The sequence below is a fragment of the Rattus norvegicus genome, chromosome 9 (genome assembly GCF_021556685.1).
Source record: "Rattus norvegicus strain SHRSP/BbbUtx chromosome 9, alternate assembly SHRSP_T2T, whole genome shotgun sequence".
Lineage (NCBI taxonomy): Eukaryota > Metazoa > Chordata > Mammalia > Rodentia > Muridae > Rattus > Rattus norvegicus.
In genome coordinates this window covers 24,464,626-24,486,362 of record NC_141542.1, presented here as the reverse complement: position 1 = coordinate 24,486,362, position 21,737 = coordinate 24,464,626, and the positions used below count along the sequence as shown (strand labels likewise).

Below are 21,737 nucleotides of genomic sequence, written 5' to 3'. Positions count from 1 at the left end.
TTATAGGTGGTTCATCTAATGAAAAGGCTACATATATGATTAGATCACTTGTTTATTCTCCTGAGTTTCTGCTGCTTCAGCAAAGATTATTAAATTCCATGCTTTAGCCGCTGTTTTTAAAATGTTAAAAAATCAAGCTTTCAATTCATATACTGATAGCCAATGTGTGGTTTGTGGTTTACAATTGATTTCAATTACTTAATGCTTTATTAGAGACAAGTTTTCTACATGAAATCAGTGAGTGATTTCAGTGTAAGTGTCTGACAACTCACTGTCCCTTCAGTGCTCTGGCTCAGACAACTAAACAAAACCATAGACCCAGCTCTTTAAAAATGGTAATAGAGTTGCTAACACACCCTCACGAAAAGAGGAAGACTACATTTGCTTACTTTCAACTCCCAGCTTCACCCTGCCAGCTCAGGGATTTCTAGTAAGACTGAATCTGGACAATATTTACAAGATTTGACATTTCTAATTAATGCTTATGTTTAGGTAAATAAAGTTTGTGAGGTGCTAGAGAAATGGCTTAGTGGTTAAGAGCACTAAATACTGTTCCTTTATAGGACATTTAAGAACTCAAACGGGATTGCCTGGGCTCTTTAGCAAGGGAGGACAGATACCAGACAGATTATAGTCCTTACATAAGAACAATTAGTAAAAAAATCTCATTCTTTATATATCCAATACAATTATGCTGGAGACAATAATTTGGTATACAGGTCAATTTATAAATACAAGTGCTCAGTGTCCTCAATTTAATCCTCGAGGACTTACCTTAATAAATAATATCTTTACTATATCTTAATAAATAAAAAGGGGGAGTTATCCCTGTATGCTAAATAATGCTCCTTTTATTTCAATTTTAAAATTTTGGATGCCAAAGATTATGGCACCCTACAACTAGGCATACTTCTGCCTAGGTGAAATAGAGAGATCCACTTATTGACATGTTCCTGTCCAGATATTTTATATGGGGAAGAGGGAATGTTTGTGTTTTTTCTACAGGATGCTACAAGAGTGTGCCAGCTGCCTGAGTGGTTGCTGAGACTTGCTGATCCTGGTTATTCAGCTCTCCTGGTTCGGGTCCCTGGAGTCATTCCTCTGCCCTGAGAGGAAGATAGAAGATTCCCCTTCATCCTTTGTCATCACAGAGATTTTGCCGTTGCTGCAGTCAGTGTTACCGCTGCGTGTGTTCCCGTCCCACTGTGGCCTACGCTCAGACTCTGTACACTGCTGCTTGCTGACTCCAACTGTTACCCCTGTCCCTTCATTTCTCTGGTGACTCTTGCTGCCTTAACTGGTAACTGGTGTTGTCATTTTACAGACTATAGCTTCACAGAAAGCCACCTGTGTAAAGCTACAGTGACTGGAGAACTCTGTCCTGGAAAAGACCTTGACACTTTCGCTGCTATTGTAGCAGCCTTTACTGCTGCAGACATTGTGTCTGCAGTGTCTGGAGTTATCCTCCCCCAATCTATTGTTAGACAAGTACAGTGGGTGAACTTTCTGGAGTAGTTACTAACAATTGGGAGTTCTAAATTTTATAGGAGTGGCTTGACTACGGTCCTTGTGGTAACAGCTGAGGAGGACCAAATGAGGTACCCACTACTTATCGGGAATGGCTCTGTTTGATGCAGCCCTATGCTGTGGATCAGTATTCATACCATGGTTGGTTTGCAAACTCAGATCTCAACAGTAACGTGACAAGGCCGTTATCACTCAAGCACTTGTGGCCATTGTACAAAGGGCCTCACCTGGAATTTGTTTATCTTGTTCAGGATTTACTCTGTATCTGAGTTCCCTGCTCCTGCACCCCATGGATCTGTGGGTCCATTGCACTGGGAGGAGAGGGACTCTCTCTGTATCTGAGTTCTCTGCTCCTGCACCCCATGGATCTGTGGATCCATTGCACTGGGATTGAGAGAGACTCAGTGTTCCTTTGATCAGCCCTTGCAAATCGCTGAGGTTTCCTCATTGCACGCGATAGGGTGATCATGACTGCTATAAATTATATAAATTATAAAAGTGAGATGTAGAGGGCTGCAATAACATTCGCCAGCACTAGATGGCGCTGGCTTCCACTGCACCCCACGTGGTAGGCTAGGATAGACTCTGCCATTGCAAGATGGCGCCAGCCTTCGCCGCACCAGCCAGCCCCCTTTCAGGAAGTTAACTGTGTGCATGTGCAAGAGTGTCTTCGTGCCAGGTCTTTGCGCACTCCGGGGCGTGCCTTATGAGATCATGGGTAACAACCAATCAGGTGTGGGTGCGCCGCACTAGGGTTTTATAAGCGCGCCATGTTGGCGCGGCATGGTTTTTCCTCTTCTAAGATTAATAAAGTGGTCACAGTAAGGATTTCTAAATGTCCGCATGTTCCTTGCAGGCGAAAAGTCGCGCGCGGGACAGGTCCTAATAGCACAGTCCTACTTTCTTAGAGTAACTCATAGGGACTTACCATATCCATACACCCATAGCTGTATATGCACTGGACCCCAGCGAAGTGCTCAACATTCATTGCATTTGTCACTCAGTTTGCCACAAATGTTAGATATCTGAAAAGTTCACCAAATTTGAAGGTGTGAATAACTCCCAGTGACTGGAGTAAGCTCAAACAGTCTGTGACAACAAACAACTGCTTGAGTATCCAAGAGACAAGACGCTCACCAGGATCATAGTCTTTTCCCAGTAAGAAAATTTTAATATTAAGGCTTCAGATGAAAAGATAAATTAGGAGTTCTAGGCAAAAAAGTTTTATCCTCTGGCCTCAGGGTTGCAGCCATTCTTTCAGCCCTTCCTGGCCTCTCACAGGATCAGAGTTCTCACCTGGAAGCAGGGATATCTGGAAGGCGCATAATACATATCCACAGACTACTCTTTGGGTACAAACTGATAGGCAACTTCAAGGCTTAAAGTCATTCTCTCTCTCTGTTTCTCTCTCTCTGTCTCTCTGTCTTTCTCTCTGTCTCACTCTCTGTCTCTCTCTCTGTCTCTCTCTCTCTCTCTCTCACACACACACACACATTTTGTGGCTACACACACTTAACATTCTTTTGTGCACTCTGACTTTTTAATTGCAATTTTCTTTTCTCATACTCCCACGATCATGCACACGTCTGTTCATTACCCTTTCATTCTCACACACAGTCTTCATACACACCTCATACATATCTCAAACATACCACATGCACTCTCCTGTCACGCACACACACAGTCTTCATACACACCTCATACATATCTCACACACACCACATGCACTCTCCTGTCACGCACACACACAGTCTTCATACACACCTCACACATATCGCACACACACCACATGCACTCTCCTGTCACGCACACACACAATCTTCATACACACCTCATACATATATCACACGCACCACATGCACTCTCCTGTCACTTACACAAACACTCTTCATACACACCTCACACATATCTCACACACACGACATGCATTCTCCTGTCACGCACACACACAATCTTCATACACACCTCATACATATCTCACACACACCACATGCACTCTCCTGTCACGCACACACACAATCTTCACACACACCTCATACATATCTCACACATACCACACGCACTCTCCTGTCACGCACATACACAGTCTTCATACACACCTCACACATATCTCACACACACCACATGCACTCTCCTGTCACGCACACACACAATCTTCATACACACCTCATACATATCTCACACACACCACATGCACTCTCCTGTCACGCACACACACAGTCTTCATACACACCTCACACATATCGCACACACACCACATGCACTCTCCTGTCACGCACACACACAATCTTCATACACACCTCATACATATCTCACACACACCACATGCACTCTCCTGTCACGCACACAAACACTCTTCATACACACCTCACACATATCTCACACACACCACATGCATTCTCCTGTCACGCACACACACAATCTTCATACACACCTCATACATATCTCACACACACCACATGCACTCTCCTGTCACGCACACACACAGTCTTCATACACACCTCACACATATCGCACACACACCACATGCACTCTCCTGTCACGCACACACACAATCTTCATACACACCTCATACATATATCACACACACCACATGCACTCTCCTGTCACTTACACAAACACTCTTCATACACACCTCACACATATCTCACACACACCACATGCATTCTCCTGTCACGCACACACACAATCTTCATACACACCTCATACATATCTCACACACACCACATGCACTCTCCTGTCACGCACACACACAATCTTCACACACACCTCATACATATCTCACACATACCACACGCACTCTCCTGTCACGCACATACACAGTCTTCATACACACCTCACACATATCTCACACACACCACATGCACTCTCCTGTCACGCACACACACAATCTTCATACACACCTCATACATATCTCACACACACCACATGCACTCTCCTGTCACGCACACACACAGTCTTCATACACACCTCACACATATCGCACACACACCACATGCACTCTCCTGTCACGCACACACACAATCTTCATACACACCTCATACATATCTCACACACACCACATGCACTCTCCTGTCACGCACACAAACACTCTTCATACACACCTCACACATATCTCACACACACCACATGCATTCTCCTGTCACGCACACACACAATCTTCATACACACCTCATACATATCTCACACACACCACATGCACTCTCCTGTCACGCACACACACAATCTTCACACACACCTCATACATATCTCACACATACCACACGCACTCTCCTGTCACGCACATACACAGTCTTCATACACACCTCACACATATCTCACACACACCACATGCACTCTCCTGTCACGCACACACACAATCTTCATACACACCTCATACATATCTCACACACACCACATGCACTCTCCTGTCACGCACACACACAGTCTTCATACACACCTCATACATATCTCACACACACCACATGCACTCTCCTGTCACGCACACACACAATCTTCATACACACCTCACATTCTCTCCTCACTCATTCTCACATGCTCTCCTCATGCTCTCTCCCTGGCTCTCACATTTGTTCTCAGAATCGCTCTCTCATTAGCTCCCTCATTCACTCTTCACATTCTCACTCCACTCACTCTTCACATGCTCTTCTCATTCTCTCTCATTCGCTCTCACATTTGTTCTTACATTTGCTCTGTCATTTACTCTCTCATTCACTCCCGCATGCTCTCTCTCATTTACACTTCACATATTCTGTAGCCTTTCTCTTGCCCCAGTCCTTTATTCATGATGCAAAAGCGGGTAGAAAAATGACATTTTTAAATCATTGCCAAATCAGATGCAAAGAATGACTACATCCCACCAAGATCTAAGAATTGCAACTGTTCCCCAAAGTTTCAGGCTTCCCCTATACCCAGGCCTGTGGCCAATATAATAATAATTGAAAACTTATCATTATTTAAACTTTAATTCTTTACTTTTATACTTCAGAGTCCAAAGCTCCGAGGTCAGCTAATTGCATTTTCCTGAGACTCTCTAATGATAAATGACATGGGCAAAACTGCCAGGCAGTGGCCAGAAAGAATCAAGGTAACCCTTAGCACAGTCATTCCACTAGCTTTCTGTTCCTTGCACACAATGACTCTCATAAGAGTTCCAGTAGTTTGACTTAGTTTACTAGTATATAATTTTATATATTCTATATTTCCTTAACTAGTCTGTAATATTATATAAGACTTATTTCCTAACTTCAATAACCTTTTCCTTTCCTAGCGCCCGATTGTTGGCTCTAATTCATTTTCTCTTATTTTCTTCAAGCTGTCTTTGCAAGTCAAACCTTAATCTGGAACTTCAATTGTGCAGTTATTACATATTTTCCAAGATGAGAATACACAATATGCACCTGGGCCGCTAGGGATATGCTGTGCTGTGCCCCTATGCATCAATTTCCAATTGTCTAAGAATCATAACCTCAAGGAACATCTAGTTTCACAGAATTCACCAGAGCAGAAGTAGAAAGACGTAGGAAAGTCAGACATAATAGAATAATTGTGCACACCAAGGCCACCTGATAGGCAGTCACACACAAATGAAATCTATACAGCCCTTCTCCAGGGATAAGGTTTGGAGAAATGGAAACAACCAGTTTTTAAAAAGAGCTACTGTGGGCTACTGAGATGTCTCCATCCCGGACTGCGGCAGGCAGCTTCTTATTTCAGATGGTGGGTTCATGGAGAGATGTGTCTCCTGCTTCTCAGGGTTCCAAGAAGCCACCCTACTTTACAAGGAGCTGCTGCAGGCTTCTGAGATGTCTCCATCCCGGCCTACTGCCTGCAGTCCCTGTCATTGTATGTTGTCCCCAGCATTAGCCAGAGCAATCAGACAACAAGAGGAGGTCAAAGGGATACAGATTGGAAAGGAAGATGTCAAAATATCACTATTGCGGACGACAGAAGAGTACACTTGATTCACCCCAAAAGTTACACCAGAGAACTCCTAAGCCTGATAAACAACTTCAGCAAGTGCCTGGGTATAATATTAACTCAAACAAATCAGTAGCCTTCCTCTACACAAAAGATAAACGAGCTGAGAAAGAAATTAGGGAAATGACACCTTTCATAACAGTCCCAAATAATATAAAAATACCACAGTGTGACTTTTATCAAACAAGTGAAAGATCTGTGTGATAAGAACTTCATGATCTGAAGAAAGAAATTGAAGAAGATCTCAGAAAATGGAAAGATCTTCCATGCTCATGGCTTGTCAGGATGAAGATAGAAAAATGGCCATTTTACCCAAAGTGACCTACAGATTCAATGCAATCCCCATCAAAATTCCAATCCAATTCTTCATAGGGTTAGACAGAACAATTTGCAAATTCACTTGGAATAACAAAAGAACACAGGATCGCTAAAACTATCCCCAACAATAAAGGACTTCCCTGGGAATCACCATCCCTGAACTCAAGCAGTATTACAGAGCATTAGTGATAAAAACTGTATGGTATTGGTACAGAGACAGGAAGATATACCAGTGGAATACAATTGCAGACACAGAAATGAACCCACACACCTATCTATGATCACTTGATTTTTGACAAAGGAGACAAAACCATCCAGTGGAAAAAATATACTTTTTCAGCAAATGGTGCCAGTTCCACTGGAGGTCAGCATATGGAAGAGTCCAAATCATCCCCTGCTTATTGCCCTGGACAAAGCTTAAGTCCAGGTGGATCAAGGACCTCTACATCAAACCAGATACACTCAAACGAAGAGAAGCAAAAGTGGGGAAGAATCTTGAACACAAGGACACTGGAAAAAATTTCCTGAACAAAACATGAATGGCTTATGCTCTACGATCAAGAGTAGACAGATGGGACCTCATAAAGGTACAAAGCTTCTGTAAGGCCAAGGACATGTGGTTAAGACTAAACAGCAACAAACAGATTGGGAAAAGACCTTTACTAATCCTACAACTGATAGAGGGCTAATATCCAAAATATACAAAGAACTCATGAAGTTGGACTGTAGGGAGACTAATAACCCTAATAAAAATTGCAGTTCAGAGCTAAACAAAGAATTCACAGCTGAGGAATATGGAGTGGCTGAGATGCACCAAAAGAAATGTTCAACATCGTTAGTTATAAGGGAAATGCAAATCAAAACAACCCTGAGATTCCACCTCACACCAGTCTGAATGCCTAAGATCAAATACTCAGGCAACAGAAGATGCTTGCATGGATATGAGAAAGAGGAACACTCCTCCATTGTTGGTGAGATTGCAGACTGGTACAACCATTCTGGATATCAGTCTGGAGGTTCCTCAGAAAATTAGACATTGCACTAGCTGACGATCCAGCTATACCTCTCTTGCACATATTCCCACAAGATACTCCAACATACAAGAGGGCACATGCTCCACCATGTTCATAGCGGCCATATTTATAATAGTCAGAAAATGAAAAGATCCCAGATGCCCTTCAACAGAGGAATGGAAACAGAAAGTGTGGTACATCTGCACAATGGAGTACTACAGCGATATCAAAAACAATGACTTCATGAATTTCATAGGCAAATAGAATGAACTAAAACATATCATCCTGAGTGAGTTAACCCAATCACAGAAACACACACATGGTATGCACTCATTGATAAGTGGATATTAGCCCAAATGCTGGAATTCCCCAAGATTCACAGACCAAATCAAATTCAGGAAGGATGACCAAAATGTAGATGCTTCACTTCTTCCTTTAAAAGAGAAGAAGAATCCCTATTGAAGGGATAGGGAGACAAAGTTTACAACAGAGCCTGGAGGAATGGCCATTCAGAGTCTACCCCACGAGTGACCTATACACATACAGCCTTCAAACTAGATAAGGTGGATGAAGCTAAGAGGTGCAGGCTGACAGGAACTGGATATAGATGTCTCCTGAGAGGCACAGCCAGAGCATGTCAAATACAGTGGAGAATGCCAGCAGCAAACCATTGAACTGAGAACTGGACCTCAGTTGGAGGAATTACAGAAAGATTGGAAGAGCTGAAGGGACTAACAACCCCATAAGAACAACCATGACTGCCAAGCAAAGTTCCCAGAGACTAAACCACTACCCAATCACTATACAGGGACTGTGCCATGGCTCCATCTGCATGTGTATCAGAGGATGGTCCTCTTGGGCACAAATGGAATGAGCAGCCCTTGGTCCTGCCTAGGCTGGGAAAGTGGATGGATGGTGAAGGGAACACCTTTATAGAAGAGGTGGAGGGCGATGGTATTCAGACTTATTTCTGGAAAACAAGGAAGGAATAACATTTGCATTCAAAATGAAAAATATCCAATTAAAATTCAACAACAACAAAATGGTGTTTAGAACTTCAAATAAAAAAAAGCCACAATCAGGAAACAGAATTGTATGCCTCTGGTTTTCTTCAAATATGCTCAGGGCCTGGGTTGGTTCTGGACCCAGGCTGAACCAAGCAGGTTCCTGCCACTGACTGCTCCTATATTCCTGTTTCCAGAGGCTTCATGCAGATTAATATTGGGCAAGAGATGTGGGCAAAGTTGGGCAGAAGTGGTTTTCTGTCCTGTGGCATCAGGAGTATCTGCATTCCTGGGTGTTCAGCACTCTCCACCACGGGATTTGGGTGCAGGCTTCCTGATTGCTTTAAACTCCCTTATGCCACGTTTATATGTCCTGGGAGATATTACAGAGAAATTAATGTTTATCCCATTAATTTGTTCAACACTCTCATCCACAGAGTATAATTTAGAGGTAACTATATATTTGACAGTAAGCATACACAGTGGGTAATATATGCAATATGAAGTTGAAATTCACAGAGTTTGGAACACAGTGAACAGTGACTGTATAATTGCCTTTGAATCTCAGTCTGACTGGGAAGTGATTTTGATGCCCAGTCCCCATGAGAATGCAGAGATCCATCCCTCCCTGATAGCTGTGGGACTTCAGATGTTGACACTAATGATCAATAAAGAAGGTTCTTAAGAGTGAAGAGTTTGAGATTACTCTTTTTTTTCACCAGGATACATCCAATTTACATGATAGTAACCAGATGCAGGTTGTCAATATATACAGTCTATATCCTTATCAAAATAGAAAACCAAATGAACAAAACAACAACACATAAATAACAAAACTTCAAATGAATAGGAGGAAAACCAAATAACCAAAATAATCAAAACTCAGCCACACTTTAAATAGAGGAGCTGCGCTAAGCATTTTTTGCTGCTCCTTTTGCAGAAGAGATTTACAGCCTGTGTCTTTCCTTGGAGACATAGTAGACAAGCAGTTACTGATGGTAATAATGTTTTCAAGAGGAGTGGAAGTAGGTCTGTTTTGTTGGAGTGGGGGTATTAAGGACAAAGCCATCCAATACTGAGTAGAAATGATATTACAGACTTTATCTCAAAGTCTTTCCAATGTTGTGAACTGATCTCCATGAAACTCTTCTGGATGACCCACCAGGACAAGTACACATTTACACGTGCGCAGTCTTTCTGGATGACCAGCACCTCTTGATTGATGTGCATCAGCACTTCTCTGAGTCCCTCCAAAAGTTTACACTTGCTGGAGGGTGGGGAGGTGAAAGTACGGCCTATTCAATCCAAAGAAATAAAACTAAAGGAGGAAAATGCAGTCCACAATTGCTATGGACATTACAGATGAGATGCAATAGTGGTGTATTTGCTTTGCACACTTAGTTCTCCTCCTGTAGCACTTCTCTCCAAGGGAGATCTTGCCCTGGTTTGTGTCTTGTTCGAGTTTCTCCTGGAGAATTTCAGACCTAGCAGAGCAAGGGAATAAAGGTTTAGTGAGTGGTTGTCAATTCAGCTCTCTCTCTCTCTTTTTTTTTTTATTAACTTGAGTATTTCTTATATACATGAATCAAAGTACTTCTGAAAATCCTGACACTGAGACGGTTTATATAAATCCAGGAAGAAGAAATGGTCCATAAGGGAGCTCGTATGTCCATGGTATGGTGAAACCATCTTCACGTGGTGGGGAAAGCCCCTCTGAGGGAGGATAGAAGACCCAATAACTGTACAATCTTTCCATGTGTTTCTCATGGATCATAGATCTTTAAATCTCCTGTCAGAGTCCCAGAGATTCAGAGTTGATTGATATTCCCATTATGGTACAAAACTTTCTATCTAGAGGATCCTTAATGGGGAAAATAACAATTGGAGGGTCTTCCACACCCTTCACATGTATGACAACTGAGTCCAAGAGCTACAAATCTAAGACCCTTGCCATAAGGCAGGCTTCTTGTTAAGAGTCAGACACTACAGAACCAGAGCCCTGACTTTGGTTCAAAGTCATACAGGACAGAAGCATCCCTGCCTAGTGCTGGGTTCTCATCTCTGTCAGCGACTCACTGGTAGGAACTGTTCACTTGTATGAACTCCTTGTACCTCTCCATGGCATCACTTATTGAGTTGGTCATCATTTGCATAGCCATCATTCTCATCTCATGTTCGGATTGAAGTATTGGCAATTCGACATCCAGCCTGTGTTGGGACATGGCCCAAGGAATAAATAACCACCTGAAGTCATGATTTCAGAATTAGGTGAATTGTAAATAAAAAAACCCAATAAAAAATTCAAATTTAAGAAATGAGGGGGAGGAAAGAATGTGGCAAATACAAAGACCAAAGCAAAAACACAACAGTGAGACTCCAAAAACAATTCTTTCAAGGAAATATTTCTACACAAATCAGCAAAGAATTATTTTGAAATATGGACTCTTTAAAAAGCTGTGGCAATATGGTTCTCCAAAGACCCTCTGTACTGCAGTGGTTTGGGTCCAACAGATAGTTGTGATGACATTTCTTTTGTTATGAAAACAGGGATTCTCAAACCTTGTTTCCTACTATTCCATGAATTCCCAGAGGGCATAACTACTTTGACAGGGAAGAGGATTTGTAACCCCTCCTTCCCTCAGGAGAGTCCTATCTACCACCTAAGTAAATAGAAGATGCAAAGTGCTCAGTTGATCCATGTGGGCATCCCCACCATCATGACCTGCAAACTGTCCACCACACAAATCCTCAGATCCCATCAAACTCCCCAGACTCCCTGACCGAGAGCTTAAAACCCACAAACACTTTCACAAACATACAAACCAACCCATATACAAGCACAAGCAGAATCCCAACTACATGCATGGAGGTGCCATAGAATCAGTGTATAATGAACAAAATCAGAGGAAAAGAATGATGACGTGCAGGCATTTCATTCCCTCACTTACAGGCAGCAAGTGTGACCAGGTCCTTCTAGCTGTTGACAGAACCAACGCTAATCCAAGGAGCTCAGGGTCAAGTACAAAAGAGGTTGACCCTAAACACACAGCACCTAGCTTATCTCACAAGCAAATGCTTGCCAAATCTCCTTAAAATCCAGGATGAGAGGTGAAACTCTCTCGTGCTATGAGGAAATCCTGGGTTAGCAGAGAGAGAGCACAAGACAGTGAACAGGTTACTGGGCATAATGACTACCTGTGGTCCCAATCATCATAGATAGAAAGGTCCAGGATTTGATAAAGTTCATCCCTCTCCTTTTTTTTTTCCCGGAGCTGGGGACCGAACCCAGGGCCTTGCGCTTGCTAGGCAAGCGCTCTACTGCTGAGCTAAATCCCCAACCCATTAAGTTCATCCCTCTCGAATTGACACTTCTGGATTCAAATTTGACTTCCTCCAGTTCCTTTAGATGCTCCTTTTCCTTACTGATGACAGTTTGGGATGATGCCTTCCTACCAAAACCTGTAGATAGATAAACCCAAGTGAATTCGCATATTTGATGGACCATGGGAGGAAAGGTTCATTCTGAATCCCAAAAGGAGGTTGAGGAAGGGGAAATGGCAGAGACTGGGTGAATCCCTGAAAGAGCAGAAAAGCTTTCTAAACGGGAGATTCTTAAGCTATGTCCCTCTTCCCAACCTCTAATGCCGTACACGTGCCACACTCACTATCACAGGACCCCTCACCCTGAACAGTGGGTAATGTATGCATGATGAACTTGAAATTCACAGAGTTGGAAACGCAGTGAACAGTGACTGTATAAATGCCTTTGAATCTCAGTCTCACTGGGAAGTAAGACTGATGCCCAGTCCCCATGCGAATGCAGAGATCCATCCCTCCCTGAGCACTGTGGGACTTCAGATGTTGACATTTGTGATCAATAAAGAAGGTTCCTAAGAGTGAAGAGTTTGAGATTACTCCTTTATTCACCAGAATACATCCAATTTACTTGATAGTAACCAGATGCAGGTAGTCAATATATACAGTCTATATCCTTATCAAAATAGAAAACAAAATGAACAAAACAACAACAACAGATAAATAACAAATCTTCAAATGAATAGAAGGAAAACCAAATAACCAAATTAACCAAAACCGAAGCAAACTTTAAATAGAGGAATTGCGCTAAGCATTCGTTTGCTGCTCCTTTTGCAGAATAGACTTATAGCCTGTGGCTTGCATTGGAGACATAGTAGACAAGCAGTTACTGATGGTAATAATATTTTCAAGAGAAGTGGAAGTAGGTCTGTTTTGTTGGAGTGGGGGTATTAAGGTAAAAGCCTACCAATACTGAGTATAAATGATATTACAAACTTTGTCTCAAAGACTTTCCAATATTGTGAACTGATCTCCATGAAACTCTTCTGGATGACCCATCAGGACAAGTACAAATTTACACGTGCACAGTCTTTCTGGATGACAAGCAGCTCTTGATTGATGTGCATCAACACTTCTCTGGGTCCCTCTAAAAGTGCACACTTGCTGGAGAGAGCTGGGGTGAAAGTACGGCCTATTCAATCCAAAGAAGTTAAACTAAAGGAGGAAAATGCAGTCCACAATTGCTATGGACATTACAGGTGAGATGCAATAGTGGTGTATTTGCTGTGCATACTTAGTTCTCCTCCTGTAGCTCTTCTCTCCAAGGGAGATCTTGTCCTGGTCTGTGTCATGTTCGAGTTTCTGCTGGAGAATTTCAGACCTAGCAGAGCAAGGGAATAAAGGTTTAGTGAGTGGTTGTCAATTCAGCTCTCCCTCTTACATCAGCTCTATTCAGTTGGACAATCAGCTGAGGTCAGTCCCTGCATCCCCAAGTGTCATAGAGTACCTGGGCTTGGATAAATATCTCAGATTTTCAAACTGCTAGAATTTGAACTGTGGAATATGCACTGTACTGGAATTAAGAGAAAAATGAGCATATTTTGTCACTGGTCCAGGTTTATTATATTGAATGATAACATTGTAGCTGGGTCTGAATCTGAGTTCAAGAGACGTATGAGCAACCTAGAATACCATGTGGATTCCTTCTGGAGAACATGCCCAGAATTGAGGTGAAAGTTCTGATTATGTTAGCACTGAAGGAACCCGTCTAGTTTCCATTTGTAACCACTGAATCTGCAAATACACAGAGAAGCCATCACACTTCAAATTCATGCTCACCGCACAGATCCTGTAATCACTGAGAATGTGCTCCATGCAAATCCTCACAGCATACACAAGGAACAGTAAAGTTTATGGTGATGGAGATACATAACAGCACCCTGTAAGACTATGGTTATTGTAATGCAATTTGTGAGACAACAGAAGAGAAAATGACCTCAGATCTTATCAGAGAGTTAACAGGAAGAAAGAAGTACAAAATACCAAGAAATCCTGAGGATTATACATATTGTGTCATGGACAAAATTCACATAAACTGTACCAGAACAATACTCTGGGTAGTTCTTTAGGTGACTGATGGGGAAAACCTTGTCAGTGGTCAGCCATCCAAAAAGGATAGTTATATAGAGACAGGAAATCCAATTGGCTTCTTCCAGTCTGTGTTCCTGCCTGATCTCAAAAATATCAGAATGCTTCTACAATGTTCCTCCCAAGCCACTTTCCTGGGTGATCAGTTCTTTCTGCTTCAGAATGTCCTGCATTCTTTCCTGTAATCCTTCCTTATCCTGGTCATCAGATGAGTGTACTGTCAATGGAAGCATGCATGCATGTGTGCACACACAAACAGACACACAGACACACAGACACACTAATACTAACTCGCAAACACACAAGCCATTTGTGTTTACACAATATAAACATAGTACATTGCAGTGTTTACTTTCCCTTTTAATGCTTAATATAATGATTCCCCAGGATACTCTGCAGGCCTAAAAACAAATGTTGAGTGGGATATGTACATAGTGGTCATAGCCTACAGAAAGCTCAGTCAGTGATGTGGTGTCCTCCAATAAGCCGACATAGAATCAGGGTTCTTTCCCTATTACCAATCTGGCTTAGCAAGTTTCCAAGGCTGTGTAGAGCAGTCTTGTTTCCCAGCACATGATCATATGTTGGTGGTGGACTAGACTCCTGTTCTTGTTCACTATTTCAGACTGTCCCCATAGTGTGCAGCTTCTTCTAATAGGAGCTGTCTTTACCATACCCTGTGTGACTTCATGCCCAAAGCTATGACCCCAGAATCTTAGGAAATCTCCATAACCAGGATCCATATGAACAATTTTTCTACCTATAATGTGATTGTGTCACAGATATTTGGAGTAAATAAATAAATGCTTACATGGATTATCTCACACTGAGTCATAACCCATTGAAGGGCTCCAACCTCTCATACAGTTTCCCTCCTTGGACCACTACAACCCAGATGTGCTCTAGTTGCTCTAGTTAGACACCTATTCTTTTCTCTGGGATCTCTGGGTCAACTAACACTTCTGTTCCACTTAAAGAACATGGCTTCTCACAGGCCTTTCTGATCGTCCACTAACAGACCCATCTGAATTTCATCATTTCTCCTGACTCCATTGAGGCTGAAATTAACTGAGAGAAAATGATGTTGATTGACAACACTTGCAGAATGCTACACAGATAACATAGGGGAGTGCTTTAGATTATCTGTGCACCTAAAGGGGCTCCTGAAACTGCCCTGTTCTTGCACCACAGCATAGCTATGGGACTTTTGCTGGATGACGATACAACTCCAAGCAATTCAAATTCTCAATGAATAAAATCCAAGCCAAATTCCCAGGGGAAGCTGTAGTGTGCCAAGATAGCTGGAAAGAAGTGGTAGCAGGCAATGTGGAAAGCAACCTTGGAGAAGACACAGTGAGTGACACAACATTCCAGTGGGCTTTCACCATTCACAAAGAACAGAGAAGGATCATAAATCAATGGATTTTATAAAGAAGCCCCCTTACCTCCATGTACTCCATTCCTTTGATGTGATCCAAAGGATTTCAATGCAGATCAGTCATTTTTCCCTAATCACTTGAAAATCTAACTTTAGAAGTGTTTTGGGTTCTTTTGCTGTACAGAGCTAGGTGGAGATTACAAGTGATTGGGGTTCTATATTTGATATTCATGGAGGCAAGGTGAACACTTAGATTCTTTTTCTCATGAAACATGGCAATAGAAACTCACCTGTGCAATTATGCACAGGGAAACACACACACACACATACACACACACACACACACACACACACACACACACACACACACACACACACACACACACAAAAGAACCCATACGAGAAGCACTTGAAAAATCATCCAGAATTAAACCCACAACATGAGCATAAAGATGCTGAGCCACAGCTGGTACACACACACACACACACACACACACACACACACACACATACACAAAAGAACCCATACTAGAAACACTTCAAAAATCATACAGAATTAAATCCACAACATGAGCATAAACATGCTGAGCTACAGCTGGTACACACACACAGGCACACACACACACAGAGTCACATATACACACACTCACTAACACACACTCACACACACACACTCACACACACACAAACACACACATACTCTATCACACACACATACAGACACACACACAAACAAGCACAAACAGACACACACACACACAGACACACACACACACAGACACACACACACCCCAAAAATCGCAAGACGGCAGAAAACAATGAAAATCCCATCATACTGGAGGAACAACATAATATAGACTATTCAAAGCAAGTATTTTAAGAGAGAATCACTACTCAGCCATTTTTTTCCGAGAGGAACAAAAAGGCCTAGATAGCACTCTTCTTGATGAGAATGGGGGTAGATAACTCTGTTCTTGAAGTCTCAAATCTCTCATGCCAATTGTCAGGTTTTGAGAACACCTTTCCACATCCCTGCTTTTCCAAGCATCTACAGAGTATAAGGTCAAGATATGAACTCTCCAGCAACACTCGAACAAAACAGGACTGACATGCTGCTACTCATTCTCTGTCACGTACCCATGATTTAGGAAGCATGAAGAGATGGTCTTGATATACAGGGAAAATGGTGGAGAAAGAACGAATCCACCAAAAGATGACAATGACAACCATTTCTTTGGCATTTCCACCAGGCTCTCCTCCTTCTAAACTATTTAGTTCCTGGAATCTCACAGGACCCCTGCAAAGAAAATGGGCTCTGGGCTTTTGCTTCATCCCTCAAAGCCCTGCTCTAGTCTAAAGAGGGGCACCCACATAGCACCCTCCACACATATGGCATGTAGTGCTGTGATGTGTGATCAACCCATCTCCCTTAATAAACTGCAGATTCTCGAAGAGCAGGAGCATTTGCTTTCCAAACATGCAGTTTCTTGAAGATGGGCTCTCTCCACAGAAAGCCTTGTAAACCATCACATAAATGAACACTTGGATGAGACCTAGGTCAGGACATAGATCCGTCAATAAACAGTTACATTGGTTGACTATGTTTATGGTAAGACATGAGGACAGCCTGACCCTGAGTCCTAACCCTACCTGCTGTTGCTTGGCACTGGGGTCACAGATGTTCATTCTGGCCTCTTCACAGAGCCTGTTTGCCTCCACAGAGGATGCTGGCAGTTCAGTCTGCTCCACCAGCAGTTTTCTCTTCTCATTCAGCAAAATCTGTATATTGTTCTTCAATTGAGTTTGTTCACGCAGGAGCTGGGAGTGCCTGATGCTGAACCACAAACAAAAAATGGTAAATCCCAGCCAGCTTCTATTTGCCTGTCACTCTTGCAAGTACAATCATCCCTTCAAGGGTCCTCATCCCCAGAAATCCCCAGACTAGAGCCACACTATACAAGTTAGCACCAATTAGGGGAGGTCAAATCCAGAGGACACATTTCCTGTGAATGAAAGTACTTCTGAAAATGCTGACACTAAGACGGTTTATATAAATCAAGGTAGAAGAAATGGTCCATAAGGGAGCTCATATGTCCATAGTATGCTGAAATCATCTGCAAGTAGAGGTCAAATCCCCTCTGAGGGAGGATAGACGACCCAATAGCTATATAGTCTTTCCATGTGTTTCTCATGGATCACAGGTCTTTAAATCTCCTGTTAGAGTCCTAGAGATTCAGAGTTGATTGATATTCCCATCATGGTGCAAACCTTTTCTATCTAGAGGATCCTTATTGGGGAAAATAACAATTGGAGGGTCTTCTACACCCTTCACATGTAGGACAACTGAGTCCAAGAGCTACAAATCTAAGACTCTTGCCAGGAGGCAGGCTTCTTGTTAAGAGTCAGACACCATGGAACCAGAGCCCTGACTTTTGTTCAAAGTCATACAGGACAGCAGCATTCCCTGCCTAGTGCTGGGTTCTCATCTCTGTCAGCGACTCACCGGTAGGAACTGTTCACTTGTATGAGCTCCTTGTACCTCTCCATGGCATCACTTATTGAGTTGGTCATCATTTGCATAGCCATCATTCTCATCTCATGTTCGGATTGAAGTACTGGCAATTCGACATCCAGCCTGGGTTAGGTCATGGCCCAAGGAACAAATAATGTTTCGAACTCACGATTTCAGAATTAGGAGAAATGTAAATAAAAAATATATAATAAAAAAGTTCAAATTCAAGGAATGGTGGAAGGGAAGAAAGTGGCAAACTCAAAAACCAGACCTAAACCCAACAGTGAGACTCAATCCACAGAAAATATTTCCATGTAAATAAGCAAATTTTGTTTTGAAATAAGGACTCCTTAAAAGCCTGGGGAGATATGGTTCTGCAAAGACTTACTATATAGGAGTGGGCAGAGCCTGAGACCTGCCTGTTTGGAATAACAACTGTCAAGAATTTATTCCCACAGTGACCCTTTCTAGGTCACAATAAACCATCACTGGATAGTTAAAAAAATAAAAAACTAACGATCAAAGCAGGTAAAAAAAATTAGGTGAAATCAGACTGTTCTCTCAATTACTTAAACCCAGTATATAGCACATACTTGCTCCTTTGAAGTAGTTGTACTGATTAAACTTATTATCCTGGGCACAGGACAACAGAGTCACGGTACCAGTTGGAGGGACCTGACCTTCAAGAGCTGGCCAGGTGAGCATGATGGAATTGACTAGTTCAGGAAGAAGATTCCTCCAGTCTGTGTCACAGCTTTGGGCCCAAGAGAAAGCTGTGATGACATTTCTCTTGTTTTGAAAGCAGGTATACTCAATCCTTGGTTTCTATCATTACATGAATTCCCAGAGGGCATAACTATGTTTGACAGGGAAGAGGATTTATAGCACCTCCTCCCCTCAGGAGAGTCCTGGGTGCCACCAACGTATACAGAAGGAGCAAAGTGCTCTTTTGATCAGTGTAGGCCTCCACGTACTCATCACTATCATGACCTGCAAAGTGTTGATCAAACAAATCCTCAGACCCCATCAAAGGTCCCAGACGTCCTGATCCAGAGTAAACCACCAACAAATACTGCCACATATATACACACCAACCCATATCCAAACACATTTAGAATGCCAACTACATCCATGGAGGTGCCATAGAATCAGTGTATAATGAACAAAATCAGAGTAAAAGAGTGATGCCGTGCAGGCATTTCTTTCACTCCCACAGTTGCAGCAAGTGTGACAAGGTCCTTCTAGCTGCTGACAGAACCAATGCCTCTCCAACCACCTCAGGCTCAACTACAAAACAGGTTAACCCTAAACACACACAGCACCTAGCTTATCTCACAAGATAATGCCTGCCAAGGCTCCTTAAAATCCAGGATGAGAGGTGAAACTCTCACATGCTATGAGGAAATCTCAGGTTAGCAGAGAGAGAGCACAAGACAGTGAACAGGTTACTGGGCATAATGACTACCTGTGGTCCCACTCATCATAGATATAAAGATCCAGGATTTGATGAAGTTCATCCCTCTCGAATTGACACTTCTGGATTTCAAATTTGAGTTCCTCCAGTTCCTTTAGACACTCCTCTTGCTTACTGATGACACTTTGGGATGATGCCTTCCTACCAAAACCTGTAGATAGATAAACCCAAGTGAATTTGCATATTTGATGGCCCATGGGCAGAAAAGACCATTCTGAATACCAAAAGGCAGTTGAGGAAGATGAAATGGTAGATTGTGTGAATCCCTGAAAGAGCAGAAAAGCTATTTTGAAGCTGGACTTTAAGCTATGACCCTCTTCCCAACCTCTAATGCCATACACGTGCTACACTCACTATTACAGGACCCCTGGCACTGAAAGTTATAATCTGACTGAGACATAAACATCTGCGACATTGTTATCTCATATCAGATGTGGTGCAGATAATCCTGGAGTTCATAATGCTTAGCACCATCAAGCTCTAATCATCTGTGTTCCAGCCCAAAGTGTCTGAGAACTCAATTCATGACTAGGGGTGCATCCTTCCTTGTTCTCGCCATCAGAGACTTATGTAACCTACAGTAATCTAGAGGATGTAGTGCTTCAACTCCCAACCATGGATGGTCACATTTTTAATCTCACAGTGCCTCCTCCTGCCATTCATTGACACTCACAGTTAAAAAGCTTCAAGAAAAGACACTGAAGTCTTACAACTTTATGGCTTTCTCTCAAATTTAAGATTAGGAACTCCTGACTCTTGGTTTGCCTTTGAGAAATCCCAAGGCTCCTGCTTGTAAGGCCTAGTCTTAGAAGGCACATCTCAAACCTACCTCCTTGAGGATGTTCCCCAACTCTGCCCAGGACTCACCAAGCCTTCCCCAGAATGATTTCCTCCTTCCTGTTTCACTAGAGAGGGGGTCAGCGTCCCTCTGACCTGGTGTGCTCTCTCCTTGATCTCCCCTTTCCTTACGAAATAGCCTGAGCAGCTGGCGAAACATGCCTGCTTGTGAACCCAAAGGGAACTGAAGAAATATCGCAAAGGCAGTTGGTGTCACCACAACACTGGTGACATCACAGAAGATTCTAGGGATCTCTTAGATACAATAGATTGCCCAGTGAAGTGCTTACTGGTGATGTCACTGGAAAGTTCTATGGCCTACCTACTAACCAGCTCTCCCCAAACTAATGATTTTCTGTGGAGACCCTTTCCTCCAGTCTCTCATGTGTCGCTGGGAATACCATTTGGCAACCTCTATTCCAAAGCTAGATATTTCTCTCTGCTTCATTAGAAGTCAACAATGCTTTTGCTGGGGAGGGTTGCTTACAACCCTGAATTGGAGAACAGATTTTCCTTAGCACCGAAATCTCTAGGGACCAAGGAGGAGGGAGATTTTTCTTAAAAGTAAATCTACTACTCGAGACAATGCATGTGACACACATTTCGATTCCTAAGGTTTTCCCTTTTTCTGGAGGCCAATATATTTCTTCTATACCTCTGAGTGTATAAAACCTGGAAATATTTGCTTACTGTGCAGTCCTTGATAGCCGACATTGTTTCCATTTACATATCCATGTATTTCACAAAATCAATGGTCTATAATCCTATTTTTTTGCAATAAAAACTCCTTTTCCATGGGAACATAGGGATCAAATACAGGGCATATATAAAAGAATAAGTTTCTGTCCCTTTTATATATTATTCAGACATCTTCCCTTTCTCAAATATAACAAGACAATTAAATGGACATCAGTGAGCAAATGTCAACCTGGACGTTGTGTTACTACATTGTAACTATATAGCCATCACTTTTACAATATCATTCTTCCTGAATAGCCAAGTCCAGGCATGAGAATATTGGGGGCTGCACCATGATCTTTTACTTCTAGCAAACATAAGAATCAGGAGGATGGGAAGGGAGTTGAATGGCCTGAGGTCAGGTTGAAGCTCAATTTTAATGGGTCCATACGTTCAGGAGGGTGTCCATTTGGCATTGTGGTATGTGGATTCTGTCTTCTTATCCTAGGTTTTATAATTCCACCTGAATGTGTGCTATAATGCCACCCAACCT

At 42.4% G+C, this 21,737-nt stretch overlaps 1 protein-coding gene across 1 annotated transcript; it reads right to left on the bottom strand.

Moving 5' to 3' along the window:
• Positions 1-9,283: 9,283 nt before the first annotated feature.
• Positions 9,284-20,666, bottom strand: LOC148003565 (disks large homolog 5-like). Its single transcript, XM_087567926.1, has 5 exons — positions 20,537-20,666; positions 19,661-19,820; positions 18,187-18,318; positions 17,334-17,517; positions 9,284-10,326 (listed from the first exon to the last, which is right to left on the bottom strand). Exons 1-5 carry the CDS (start codon positions 20,664-20,666, stop codon positions 10,321-10,323), a joined length of 612 nt encoding a protein of 203 aa, XP_087424052.1. The 3' UTR covers positions 9,284-10,320.
• Positions 20,667-21,737: the final 1,071 nt, after the last annotated feature.

Bases quoted from the DNA above. Each gene is read 5' to 3' on its own strand.
- LOC148003565 (XM_087567926.1), bottom strand. From the start codon at position 20,666: ATGTTTCGCCAGCTGCTCAGGCTATTTCGTAAGGAAAGGGGAGATCAA. The intron at 19,821-20,536 runs GTGAGTCCTGGG...ATCTATCTACAG, and splicing joins ATCATTCTGGGGAAGGCTTG to GTTTTGGTAGGAAGGCATCA. The intron at 17,518-18,186 runs GTGAGTCGCTGA...TTTGTGGTTCAG, and splicing joins CAAGTGAACAGTTCCTACCG to CATCAGGCACTCCCAGCTCC.